The sequence below is a fragment of the Hemicordylus capensis genome, chromosome 3 (genome assembly GCF_027244095.1).
Source record: "Hemicordylus capensis ecotype Gifberg chromosome 3, rHemCap1.1.pri, whole genome shotgun sequence".
Taxonomy (NCBI): Eukaryota; Metazoa; Chordata; class Lepidosauria; order Squamata; family Cordylidae; genus Hemicordylus; species Hemicordylus capensis.
In genome coordinates this window covers 352106267-352119603 of record NC_069659.1, presented here as the reverse complement: position 1 = coordinate 352119603, position 13337 = coordinate 352106267, and the positions used below count along the sequence as shown (strand labels likewise).

Here is a 13337-nt window from a genome sequence, read left to right as displayed (position 1 = left end):
GCTGCTGGCATTTGTCTTCACTAGCAGGGACAGGCGCATTTGATCAGCGTCCGCCGGGGTAACATCGCCCTGCTGAGTAAATGTTATTACCCCAGCCCAGACACACAGCACAGAAGCCGACTCTTTCCCACCCTGACCTCCCTCTCTCGGCTCACGCAATATGTCACTGGCTCCCGGCCAAAGCCCGGCTCGGCCGGACCGGGAGGGAGAGGTTGCAAAGGGGAAACTCCCCAAGCGCCATTTCCAGCGCCGGCTTCTTCTCTCCACCTGCTCCGGGCCTCCTTCCACACTGCCAATGGCCAAACGGCTCCAAAGTGATGGGCTACACGCACCGCCGAACATCAACGGCAGAGTTCACTGCTAACAGATGTGGTAGCGGCCACCACTCTGGATGGTGTTTAAAAGAGAGAAGAAGATAAATCCATGGAGGACTGGGCTATTAACGGCGACTCGCCTGGAGAGCTGTCTATCTGCCGCAGGATCAGAGGGGGCATGTCACCTTGCTAGGGAACACCAGTGGTAAAGGGAAGCTCCCCTCTTTCCCCCCACAGGTGTGTGGCGACCTTGGAGCAACATGGGTGCGGGAGTGGCCTCAGGCGGCTGCCACCCTGAGCCCTTCTGGGGCTGCCAGAGGCTCCCGCCCCCCGCTGCCCCCAGTTTCCCACACACTTGGCGGTGGGGAGTGTGTGTATGCCAGATGCTCATCAGCCCCACCCCCACCCCGACCTTGTAGCCACTAGTGGCAAGATGGGCTGCGCTGCCCTTCTGCCACTTCCAGGTGGCGCCTCGTTCGCGTGTGTCGTTCACATGGGGCGCATTCTGCACCCAACCCGAACCATGCGTCAAGGAAGCACCGACTGGCAACGGCAGAAGGGCAGCCCAGCCCTTTGTGCCAGCAGCAGCCACGCCCCCTGCACGTGACATCATCACACGGGGAGTGGCCGGTGTGCGCTGGCATGCCCGCACCAACCAGCAGAGGGGAGGGGCCGCTGGTAAGAGCCTGCCCCTGGCCCTTGCTGGCGCGCTCTCTATGCCCCTCTTCCCCCACTGGCAGGATGCCCAGGTGCAGCTGGTCGGCCACTGCATGAAGGAGGAGGCGAGACTGGAAGCACCCTTAGCCTGACCCAGCAGGGCTTCTCTTGCGTCCTTTACATCCCCGAGTCAGGGAATGGAAGGGAGGGGGGGAAATCTCTCTTCAGAGCATTTTGGCGCTGGGGAAGGATGTCCAAACGCCACCCCCTGCACTCATTAACAAGTCGTTAATCACCAACCCCCAGGAAGTTAGGAACAGAGGAAGCGGCCATAGACTGAGTCAGACGATTGCTCCACCTAGCTCTGTATTGTCTACCCAGACTGGCAGCGGCTTCTCCAAGGTTGTAGGCAGGCGTCTCTCTCAGCCCTATCTTGGAGATGCTGCCAGGCAGGGAACTTGGAACCTAGATGCTCTTCCCAGAGCGGCTCCATCCTCCTCACACATCAAGTCTCCCATTCATATGCAAAAAGGGCAGAACCTGCTTAGCTAAGGGGACAAGTTGTGCTTGCTACCGCCAGACCAGCTCTCCTCTCCTAGTTCCCTGTGCAAGCAAGCAAGCCCATCTTGCCCAGGACCACCTGTTCACTGCAGGGAGCTTTGTGCAGGACAGCTCCGCAGGGGACGGTGCCCCATAGATTAGATCCATCCGTCTCCCATACCGCTGCCCAAAATCTGCTCCCTGCACTCAAATGGGGAACATTTCTGGGCCCATTCCACCCCAGAGGCGGATGCTTTTCAGCAATGCTCCGGGGTCAGGCACAGCCAGGATGCAAATGATGCAGCAGTTGCTTTTGTTAACAGAAGCTGTTCTTGTCAGACATTTATTTTATCCTAGCGATGGGGCTGGGGCACGATAGAGATGCCCCACTCGCTTTTCAAACCTCCCCTCCACCCACCACAAGAAAGTAAGCTAGAAATGGACTTTTGCAGACTGGGAGGCTAAGCAATTCCTTACACATTTCATGGCTGAGGCTTTCAGAGTGGAAGCCGTCTCCACCCGCCACTGCCATGGGTAGGGAACATAGGAAGCTGCCATATACTGAGTCAGACCGTTGGTCCATCAAGCTCAGTATTGTCTTCACAGATTTTCTCCAAGCTTGCAAGCAGGAATCTCTCTTTCAGCGCTATCTTGGGGAAGCCAGAGAGGGAACTTGAAACCTTCTGCTCTTCCCAGAGCAGCTCCATCCCCTGAGGGGAATATCTTCCAGTGCTCACACTTCTAGTCTCCCTTTCATATGCAACCAGGGCAGACCCTGCTTAGCTAAGGGGACAAGTCATGCTTGCTACCACCAGACCAGCTCTCTTCCTAAGCAGGGAGCGCTCTACCAGGGGGACTACCACCCTTGGCAGTGCACATCAAGGAACACGCAACATTGCAAAGCCACATGTCCAAGCAAGCCCCTGAGCTCGTAGCCCACCCTGGGCATGGGCTGGCCCAAAGGTTTTGGGTAGCACCGTGCAGGCCAGCGAGATGGCAGCTGGGTAATAAGAACGTTCCATTAGACACTAACAAGAGCTTTTAAGTGTTGGTTTTATGACATAAAAATTAAAAGGCTGTGGATGGGCAACGGGCCCAATTCGTCAGGACTGGGAACGCATCCCAGGGAAAAAGACAGCACACGCGGGCACTGGGGAGAGAGCCAGCTGGAAGGACACGCTGTCTGTTAGAGGAAGATGCCAAAGGACAGACAGGCCCACCACGGAGGAAGGCTGGAGAGTGATTGTGCTGGATAAACTTCTCTGGAATGAAGATCACCACCTGCTCTGACTTCTGCAAGCGAGAAATGAGGGGCCAGCTCTCAAAGCATGGGGTGTGTGTGTGCCCCTCTGTATTTCCCCCACCCCACGGAGTTCCAAGGGCAGGCAGGATCCCAGGAAGGCACATCAAGGCTTCTGCTCCTTGATGAGCCCCTAGTGGCGCAGTGGTAAAACTGCCGCCCTGTAACCAGAAGGTTACAAGTTCGATCCTGACCAGGGGCTCAAGGTTGACTCAGCCTTCCATCCTTCCGAGGTCGGTACCCAGAATGTTGGGGGGCAATATGATAAATCATTGTAAACCGCTTAGAGAGCTCCAGCTATAGAGCGGTATATAAATGTAAGTGCTATTGCTATTGCTCCAGGCCAGCAAAGGCCTGAGTGGGTTGAATGCAGTTTCCCCTGTAACAGGCATTCCCAGATGCTGCCGACTAAAACTCCCATCATTCCCAACTGCAATGGCATTTGTCAGGGTATTATCGGAGTTGTAGTCAACCACATCTGGGAATCCCTGTTAGAGGGAATATTAGTTGAATGGCCCCGATGGAGGACTCTAGGTTTTCAGGGCGGGATAGAGTTCCCCTCCTCCCCGCCCAAAGGAGGAAGTTCAGAAATAGTAGCTGCTTTGCTCAGATTAGGTTTCCCAGTGAAAAACCCTCAGAGTGAGTGGGAGGATGTCCTCTTTTAAAGCCCAAGTTAAATTAGAGCCCTTGATTGAGATCTCCACACAAAAAAACAGCAGCTGCATGCATAACCCTGCGGGTCGAACCAGAGCGGCATGAAATGGCTCACTGCACTGATGGGGTGTTTGGGTTTCTTTTATTTTAAATAGCAACTGCTGGGGTGTTTTTGGGGGGTGGGGGGCAGGAGAGATCCAGAGCAGCACAAGGGAGGAACACCAATTCTTTCCCCCTGCACTATGGTGCTGGTGAAAATTCTCCTACAGGGCTTCTCTTGGCTTCACTAAGGCAGCTGCTATTTGTGCCCATGAACAACTGCTCTCCCAGGGCAAATAGTGGTGCCCCCCATGCTGTTGGAAGTTGCAATGCTGGTGGGATTATTCCCAGCCAGAAAGTTAAGGGTTAATCTCACCTGGCCGCTTTCCAGATTAGACCCTGCAACAAAAGGGGTCTTGGAAGTCTGCTTCCACACTTCCTGTGTCATGCCACAACCCTCCCTATGCGGACAGCAGGGTGCCGTTCACATTTCTAATGCCTTTTTTCAAATTTAATCCCTGCGATTTAGTGCTATGACATCGTATATCCGGCGTTTAAAAGTTGCTGGCTTTTTTTGGTTGTTGGTTTTCACAAGACTGCACCCCCACCCCCGCTGTTTACTTTTGAATGCGACTTGCCCAAATGGAGGCATTTTGCTGCTGATAAGTAGCTGAAGGGATGTGGTGGGGATACGTATGTAAATAGTTTCTCTGTAGACCTGCTTGGTGTCAGTTAGGCACACAAGATACAAAGACGGAAGGACAAACTTCTCTCTCCATCCAAAACAGACATGCAACCCAACATGTACTTTACTTATTTTTAAATCAAGAATTAAGTGAAGTATTTTTAAGTTGTGAATTACAGGTCTGAATGGTTTCTGCAGAACCCAACTCTGCTAACAGAAAAAAGACGACTGCGGGGAGACATGATAGAGGTCCACAAAATCATGCATGGTGTAGAGAAAGTAGATAGAAACTCCTCCCTCTCACATAACACTAGAACCAGGGGTCATCCCATGAAATTGATTGCCAGGAAATCTAGGACCAGCAAACGGAGGTACTTTTTCACACAACGCATAATCCACTTGTGGGATTCTCGGCCACAAGATGTGGTGACAGCAGCCAACAAACTGGAAAGCTTTAAGAGGGGTTTGGATAACTTCACGGAGGAGAGGTCTATCAATGGCTACTAGTCGGAGAGCTACAGGCCACCTCCAGCCTCCAAAGCAGGATGCATCTGAGTACCAGTTGCAGGGGAGCAACAGCAGGAGAGAAGGAATGCCCTCGCCTCTTGCCTGTGGGCTCCTCAGAGGCATCTGGTGGGCCACTGTGCGAAACAGGATGCTGGACTAGATGGGCCTCCTTGGGCCCGATCCAGCAGGGCTGTTCTTATGTAACATAAGTGTGCACACATATTTTTGTTATACCTGTGATGAGGGAGGAAACAGGGTAATCCCCCCTTCTCTGCACCATGGTCCTGATGAAGGAGAACACCACGCCTGCCAGATAAGCTCCCACTCCACCTGAAATTCCACCCCCAGACTCCAATCAGAATGCCTACATTTTACCATGCATAAATGGAGCAGGAAAACAGGATAATATTGTCTTATCACAGTTTTAATTCACTGTCATCATCCTGTCTGGATGCCATTTGGGGGCTCCTTTGGGAGCAAAAGTGTGGGGCATGAGATAAAAAAAATAAACCGGAAGAAAAGTGCATACCTGGTGAAAGATGAGAGCCTGGCTGACGTCGCCCCAGCTGCTGCTGGGCGACAGGTAATGGAGGGCCACGAGGAGGACGACCAGGAAGGCCACGCTGGCTGAGGCATAGATGGGGCTGATGAGGAAGATCATGATGGAGCAGCCTGCAATGCCCAGCACACAGGTGTGCCAGGTGAAATACTGGAAAGTGGGTCTGTGGAGAAAGCACAGCAGGTGTGTTGGAGAGATGGCCCGGGGACTTCTCCATGTTAGGCTGGGCACATGGGCCTTCCTCCCCACAACACACATCCACGAAGCCATTAGGAACATAGGGAGCTGCCTTCTACGGAGTCAGACTCTTGGTCCATCTAGCTCAGTACTGCCTACCCAGACTGGCAGTGGCTTCTCTAGGGTTTCAGGCAGTAATTGCGACCAAGAGGTTCACGCAGATGAGGCAGTAAATCTCTTCTGGAAAAGTTTGTATGGTTATGTGCAAAAAGACAAGAGTATCTCTTCTAAACAGCAATGGGACAAATTGTGGAAATGAACGTCGGACGTAACCTTCCGATTACCTGATGTGCCTTGTAATCCCCCACCCCCGAGTTACAGTACTACCTGCATATACTTCATAACTTGTGTGTTTCCAAATCCTTGTGTGTAAATCTTTGTAGATATATCATGTACAAACAACCACTTTGTATATAATTGTGCTTTGGCAACGTACTGTATGCTTTGGTAGTTTGTTGGTTCAATAAAAAAATCTTGTCCTAAAAATCTTGTCCTATCGTGGAGATGCTGCCAGGGAGGGAACTCGGAACCTTCTGCATAGAAGCTTGCAGGTGCTCCTCCCAGAGCGGCCCCATCCCCTGAGGGGAATATCTTGCAGTGCTCACACTTGTAGTCTCCCATTCAAATGCAAACCAGGGTGGACTCTGCTTACCAAAGGGTAAGGGTAATGCTTGCTGCCACAAGAGGAGCTCTCCTGAGGTCTGTGGTGTAATGCCTCAGCTCTCTCGGAGGCATGCCATTCAGAGCCAAGACCCCTCCAAAACCGCAGCCAGGGTTAACTCAAATTAAAAGGTTTGAAGTGTGCCGTCGAGTCGGTGGCGACCACAGAGCCCTGTGGTTGCCTTTGGTAGAATACAGGAGAGGTTTACCATTGCCTCCTCCCACACAGTGTGAGATGATGCATTTCAGCACCTTCCTATATCGCTGCTGCCCGATATAGGTGTTTCCCATAGTCTGAGAAACGTACCAGCGGGGATTCGAACCAGCAACCTCTGGCTTGCTAGTCAAGTCATTTCCCCACTGCGCCATTAGGTGGCCTTTAACTCAAACAGTCACATACTCAGGTCTTAAATTTACTCGAAAAATGTGATACCACTTTTCTGTGATTCAAAGGAATTTCCAAAGCAGTGACAGATACAGTTAAAGCAACAGGAGGTATCTTCACAATAACAGGGTGTCCAGGAGTTCCCAACCTCAGGTCCCCAGATATTGTTCGAGTCCCACTCCCATCCTCCTCCAGCCATAATGGCCTTCAGGAGTTGTAGTGCAACAGCATCTGGAGACCCAGGTGTTAGAACCCCTGAAATAGTTAAAAACACAGGAGAGCCAGCATGGCATAATGGCTAGAGTGCTGCCCTAGGACTGGGGAGACCCGAGTTCAAATCCCCATTCAGCCATGAGACTTGCTGGGTGACTCTGGGCCAGTCACTTCTCTCTCAGCCTAACCTACTTCACAGGGTTGTTGTGAGGGCAGACTTAAGTATGTAGCACACCACTCTGAGCTCGAAAGAGCGGGATATAAAATGTCAAAATAATAAATAATAATAATAAATAATATTCACGGAGGTCCCATTTTCGCCTGAAACCGCAAATACGGAAACTGTGAACAAAGAACCCACAGCCATGGGTTTAGATTGCTTAAGCTAAACAAAAAAAGGGGGGGCAGAAATACGAGGAATAAAGCACAGGCTCTTGCTTTTCAGGTCTCCAGCAAGCCCCTCCCCGCAAACTTCTGCAAATATTTGCATGGGGGTGGGGATGAAATGGCTCTGCGCTGCAAAATGGCAGCTGGAAATGACACCGGAAGTCATTTCCAGGCACTCAGGAGCCGTGGATAGGTGAACTATGCCTATTTTTCGATCCACGGAAAAAGAAACCGGGTCTCTCTGAGATCCAACTGCGGATATGTGAAACCACAATCTGCGGATAACCAAAGTCTCCTGCACCAAACACAGAAATCCTCAGGGCAGGAACGTCAACGGAAAGCCCAATTAGGAAGCGGCTTGTAGCCAGGGGTGATCTAAGAATTTTTGCTGCCTGAGAAGACAGACAATATGAGACTGACCTTCCCCCCCCACCCCACCCCGATCTGCAGGCAGGTGTCCCCCTGGTGGTGGTGGACCAGTGCTTGTCACCCCTGTGCCCCTCTTCATGCCTGTGCCGGAGGCCACTGCCTCAACCTGCCTCGTGCCTAACCTCTACTGGGAGGAGATGCCACAGCTTCGGAGAGCAAGGTACTGGGATGGCCCAGCTCCCGAGATTTTGCTGAGAATCTGGGCCTTGCGAGAGAGTGAAGGTTATCTTCAAAGCGGCCCCTTGAGCTGGACCCCAAAGCAAATGGGCAAGCGATGGGGTTGGTGCAGAGCAACAGGCTGAATGAGTCCCCATTTCCCAACGCCAGGCCTGTGCAGCAGGAACATTCGCTGGCCTTCTCCCAGGAGGCTCAAGGTTGGTTAACAACACTTAAAGACCATGAATAAGCAGAGCGATGCTTTCAGCCCCAGAGGAGCCATTAAGAGAATTTGATGCTCAACTCCAACCGCAGAATGGCTGTCTGGATAAAGAGTTTTTGAATTGCTTTGTCAAGACCACGTGCTGCTTCCAGCAACGCGCCCCACCCCCCGTCCCATGGGAAAGGGCTCCCACAATTTTGTTGCAAGATCCACACCTGGGATGGTAGGAGGTGTAATCCAAAAACATCTGGGGACTCGGGATTGGAAACCTCAACTAAGAAAGCCCCCACCCACCCCCCATCTAACAGAGGCACCTGTCTATGGCAGGTGCACTACAGGCAGACATTCAACGGCTGAGCTTTCCCCATCACTGCAACTCTATGCTGGGAAAGAGCCGCCTGTTGAATTGCTGCCTGCCGGACGCCTTTCAAGACCACAGAGCTTTTGCTATGGGGAAAAAACAAGTGGCAGCCTTCAAGTCTCGAAAGCCTGTGTGTTGCTGATCTGAGCGATCATTTTAAAAGAGATGAGAAATCCCATGACACTTGTGAAGAGACTCCTCGTCCCCTTCTCCGTTCCCCCACTGCCCCCCCACCCAGGATCCAACAGCCCACAATTCATGCTAGGACAACAAACACACTGACACTGGTGGGGACATATTTTACGTGTGTTTGGATGTGCACACGGACGGGCAGAGTGCCAGAACGGCAAAGGAGTTAAAGAGGGTTAGACCAGGGAGAGCTGGGTTTGAATCCCGGACCAGGCATGAAACATACTGGGTGACACCTGGGCCCACCCCATCCTCTCATCTTAACCTCCCTTATAGGGCTGCTGCAAGGAGAATAAAATATGGGGATAACCTTTAGATATGCAGTGCCCTGAGCTTCTCAGGGGAAGGACAGATTACAAATGCAATGTCATTTTGGGGGGAGAGGGGAAAAAGAGCGGAGGAGTTATTTTTTTAAAAAAATTCAACCCCCCACCCCGAGTTATTTATTTGCCATCTGGGAGAAGAGGCCTCAAATCTTCTTCAGTAAGCAAGCGACCTTGTGACGGGCAGCCCCCCCACTCCCACCCCCCAGGGCTGTAGGCATTCCCCTTGCCGGCCAGACCCAGCAAGATGTTTGATTGTTCTTAATTCCAGTTTTGGATTTTAATTTCAGCCTGCAGTGGGGAGGAGGGGGAAGGCGCCAATGGGGCTATCAATCCCACCCCGGGGCGACGGAGGCCATAAGGATGCTGCATGACATCCAAGCAGGCCTCCACTCCAGAGGCAGGACTAGCGCTTGGCAGAGCGAACCAGCGGCTGGCCAGGGCGCCGGCTAAGGGCCCGGTTTTAAATACGGCTTAATTAAATTGTTCTCATCTAACCCGCTGTCTTATCTATATTGCTTGGGAAGATTTAAAAAAGCCCCGGAATGCTAATCACTCCCGCAATCCCCCACTCCCCGCCAGCCTTGCAAAACCAAAAGGCACAAACAAGCAGCAGGCGAGGAAAGGGAGATGGGGAGGAGGCAGTGACCTGCATCTCTGCTCCTCGGAGGGGAGAGAAGGTGAGGGAGAAAACGCAAATGGTGGTTAAGTGTGTAATCGATGGTGCATAAACGTGGTTCTCTCCTGGGGCGGGGGCAGCGGCAGCAGGCTGAGAAATACATTGCAGCTCTCCAAAGCACACATATCAGGCCCCTCCGTCAGGCAGTTTCCCTAACAAGCCCGCGCCCGGTGCCAGAGAGGTTAAACAGAGGGTGAGGGAAGGGTAGTGCAGTGGTTAGGGCGGGGTCCAGATGGCGACGGAGCCACACAACAGGCACACTGGTCCACAAAGCTGTGTGTGGGTCTTGCCCCACAGGGTGGAACCCAGAAAGCTGGCTTATACAGAGTCAGACCATTCCTCTCCCTAGCTCAGTATTGTCTACTCTGACTGGCAGCAGCTCTCCAAGGTTTCAAGCAGGAGTCTTTCCCAACCCCACCTGGAGATGCTGCCAGGGATTGAACCTGGGACCTTCTGCATGCAAAGCAGACAATCTGCCATCCATAAGGGCAGACCTGTACAGCAGGGGTTTCCCAGGTGTTGTCGGACTACATGTCCTCAGGCAAAATGCCCCAAGGCCCTTGTGGCTGGGGATGATGGGACTTGTAGTCCAACATCACCTGGGAACTACACATGGAGAACCCCTGTGGAACAGCATCTAACTTCAACTTTAGCCCACTCTTCATTCATTTTGGGAATTTCCTACCCCAAAATGGGGTGACAGCCACTTGCCCAGGTGGTTTTGAAAATGGATGACAAGTTCCATGGAGGAGAAGTCTATCAGTGCCGACGTGGAATGGTGAAGCGTAGTTACAGGGATAGTTACATGGTTCCCCACACCAGTGATGTGGACCCCAGGTCATAGTCTGAGAGTGCAAGATGAAGTCCCCTTGCTGAAGCAAAGCAGGCTTAGGTCTGGTCAGTGCCTGGATGGGAGACTGCCTGAGAAGGAGTCCCATGGCTGCCCCCTGGAGTACCTCACACAAAGCATCCTCACCTTATGGAATCTGCTGCCTTCGATGTGGCAGCGACCACTAAGAACATAAGAAGAGCCCTAATGGATCAGGCCCAAGAAGGCCCATGTAGGCCAGCATCCTGTTTCGCACAGTGGCCCACCAGATGCCGCTGGAAGCCTACAGGCAGGAGCTGAAAGGGGCATGCTCTCCCTCCTGCTGTTGCTCCCCTGTGACTGGGACTCAGAAGCATCCTGCCTTGGAGGCTGGAGGTGGCCTTTAGCTCTCCACTAGCTCAGCTGGCTTTAAAAGAGCATTAGACTAACTGATAAAGCACAATAGCTAGTAGTCATGAAAGTCATATGGAGCCTCCAGATTCAGCAGCAGTATACCTCTGGATACCAGCTGCTGGGAAGCAACGGTAAGAGATTATTATCTTGCGTGTTGGCTCCCTAGAGGTACTGGGCTGTCTCCTCCCCGCCCCGGGTGAGAAAAAGGATACTGGCTAAATGGACCTTTGGTCTGGTCTGCAGGGCTTGCCTTATGCTCTTACCATACTAGTCTTGACTTATTCAAACAGTCCCCATGCAATGGAGGCTGAAATGAACAGGATGCATACGAATTGCAAAAAACGACACTAGGATTCCCGCATATGCACCTGCTGGCTGTATTGCTGATGAGGCCATACCTCAGTGGTGGAGCATCTGCTTGGCATGCAGAAGGTCCCAATCCCTGGCAGCATCTCCAGGTAGGGCTGGGAGAGACTCCAGCCTGAAACCTTGGAGAACCACTGCCAGTCAGTGTAGACCAGGGCTGCTCAACTTCGGCCCTCCTGCAGATGTTGGCCTACAACTCCCATAACCCCTGGCTATTGGCCACTGTGGCTGGGGATTGTGGGAGTTGTAGTCCAAAAACAGCTGGCGGGGGGGAGGGAGCGAAGTTGAGTAGGCCTGGTGTAGACAATCCTGAGCTAGATGGTCCAGGGGGTTCGCTTGGTGTAGGGTACCCCGCTGGAACCAAGCACTGCTTTGCAGGATCGCTTACTGGGGAGTAAAGTGCCCTAGAGCAAAGCGGGGACTCCAGTTTGCTTCAGAACTTGGCTGCACTCGATCAGTTGCACAACCCACAGCGGGTGGGATCAGGATGAGATTTCTCACAGGGCCACCAACTTGGACCAAACACCAGCTGAACTGCCCGGCTGGAGGGATCTGCCCCCAATTCTCATATAGGGAGGAAGGGAGTCTCCCCTTGGAGTCTGTGACCAACTTTAACCCAGGCCTGTAAGGATCCAGTAGATCCCTTCAGCTCCCCTCCCCTCTACTCCCATGCAAGCATACACACAAAGGATCCTTGCAATTCAAGGGATCCTGGGTTCTGCTCTCTTTTCTTCCTGCCTTCATGCTTTGAAGTAGTGGAGGTGGTGGGCAGGGCCAGGCAGGAGGGGATCAATGGGGCAGCGGACCCCCTCCCCACATGCCCTCGAAGAGAGTCTTGCCTGCTGATTTGTACGCATGCAGGTGGGCAGCGGCGGCTTCAGACCTTGGTGTGCTTGAGGCAGGGCGCCAAATGCGGGCCTCTCGTGTGCACCTCGCCCCTTTATTGTAGAGCAGGCCAAGAGAGCATCTTGCTGACACCCCCCCAAAAAATGCTGGCTGAGGTGAATGCCTCACCTCATCGAAGGGCCCTGAATGGAAGGGCCCACATGGGGATAGGCTGCAGCTGCTCAGTGCTGGAGGAAACTGCACTCTGTATATGCTCAGGGGAACTCTTCAATAAACGCTTCTTTTAAAGAAAGGCCATGCTCAAAGCTAGTGGCGGGAGAGAGAGAGAGAGAGAGAGAGAGAGAGAGAGAGAGAGAGAGAGAGAGTGAGAGTGAGAAATGGGCATAGGGCTTCAAGAACAGTCACCCCCTGCAAGAGGTTTTTCTATTAATCATTCTCCGCCCAGAGGATGCAGAAATGCAAGGGCTCACAGCAGCAGGGGGCTGCCACTCAAGAGCTCTGGCCGCTGATAACTGTGGGGAGAAGCTTGAGTCTCCGTTTATCCATGCTGGGAAGGGCATGCTTCCCATGCTGAGTCCCCATTGCTCTTACGGAAGAGGGGCCCAGAGCACCTTGCTTATGAGGCAAGGCTACAACGCCTGGGGCTTCTTAGTTGAGAAAAAAGACGACTGCGGGGAGACACGATAGAGGTCTATAAAATCATGCATGCTGTGGAGGAAGTAGAGAGAGAGAGAAATTCTTCTCCCTCTCACACAGCCCATGAAATTGATTGCCGGGAAATCCAGGACCAAGAAACGCGTGATCCACTTGTGGAACTCTCTTTTCACACAACGCGTGATCCACTTGTGGAACTCTCTGCCACAGGATGTGGTGATAGCCAACAACCTGGATGGCTTTAAGAGGCGTTTGGATGACTTCATGGAGGAGAGGTCTATCAAAGGCTACTAGTCGGAGGACTATAGGCCACCTCCAGCCTCAAAGGCAGGATGCCTCTGAGTCCCAGTTGTAGGGGAGTAATGGCAGGAGAGAGGGCACGCCCTCAACTCCTGTCTGTGGCTTCCAGTGGCATCTGGTGGGCTACTGTGCGAAACAGGATGCTGGACTAGATGGGCATTCTTGGGGCTGATCCAGCAGGGCTGTTCTTATGTTCTTGTGCGAGGCGAGAGTGGGGGGAAGGGAAGGTCCAGGTGGCGCAGTGGTAAAACTGCCGCCCTGTAACCAGAAGGTTACAAGTTCGATCCTGACCAGGGGCTCAAGGTTGACTCAGCCTTCCATCCTTCCGAGGTCGGTAAAATGAGTACCCAGAATGTTGGGAGCAATATGCTAAATCATTGTAAACCGCTTAGAGAGCTCCGGCTATAGAGCGGTATATAAATGTAAGTGCTATTGCTATTGCTAATTACTCC

General features: G+C 52.6%; 1 protein-coding gene across 2 annotated transcripts in view; it reads right to left on the bottom strand.

Annotated features, from left to right (window-relative positions):
* The window catches only part of LOC128352192 (solute carrier family 12 member 9-like), a 145449-nt gene that overhangs the window by 23588 nt on the left and 108524 nt on the right, over positions 1-13337 (bottom strand). For both annotated transcript variants that reach the window (XM_053312531.1, XM_053312530.1), the window contains exon 10: positions 5226-5418. In XM_053312531.1, coding sequence (XP_053168506.1) covers positions 5226-5418 — 193 coding nt within the window. The remainder of the gene's footprint in view (positions 1-5225; positions 5419-13337) is intronic.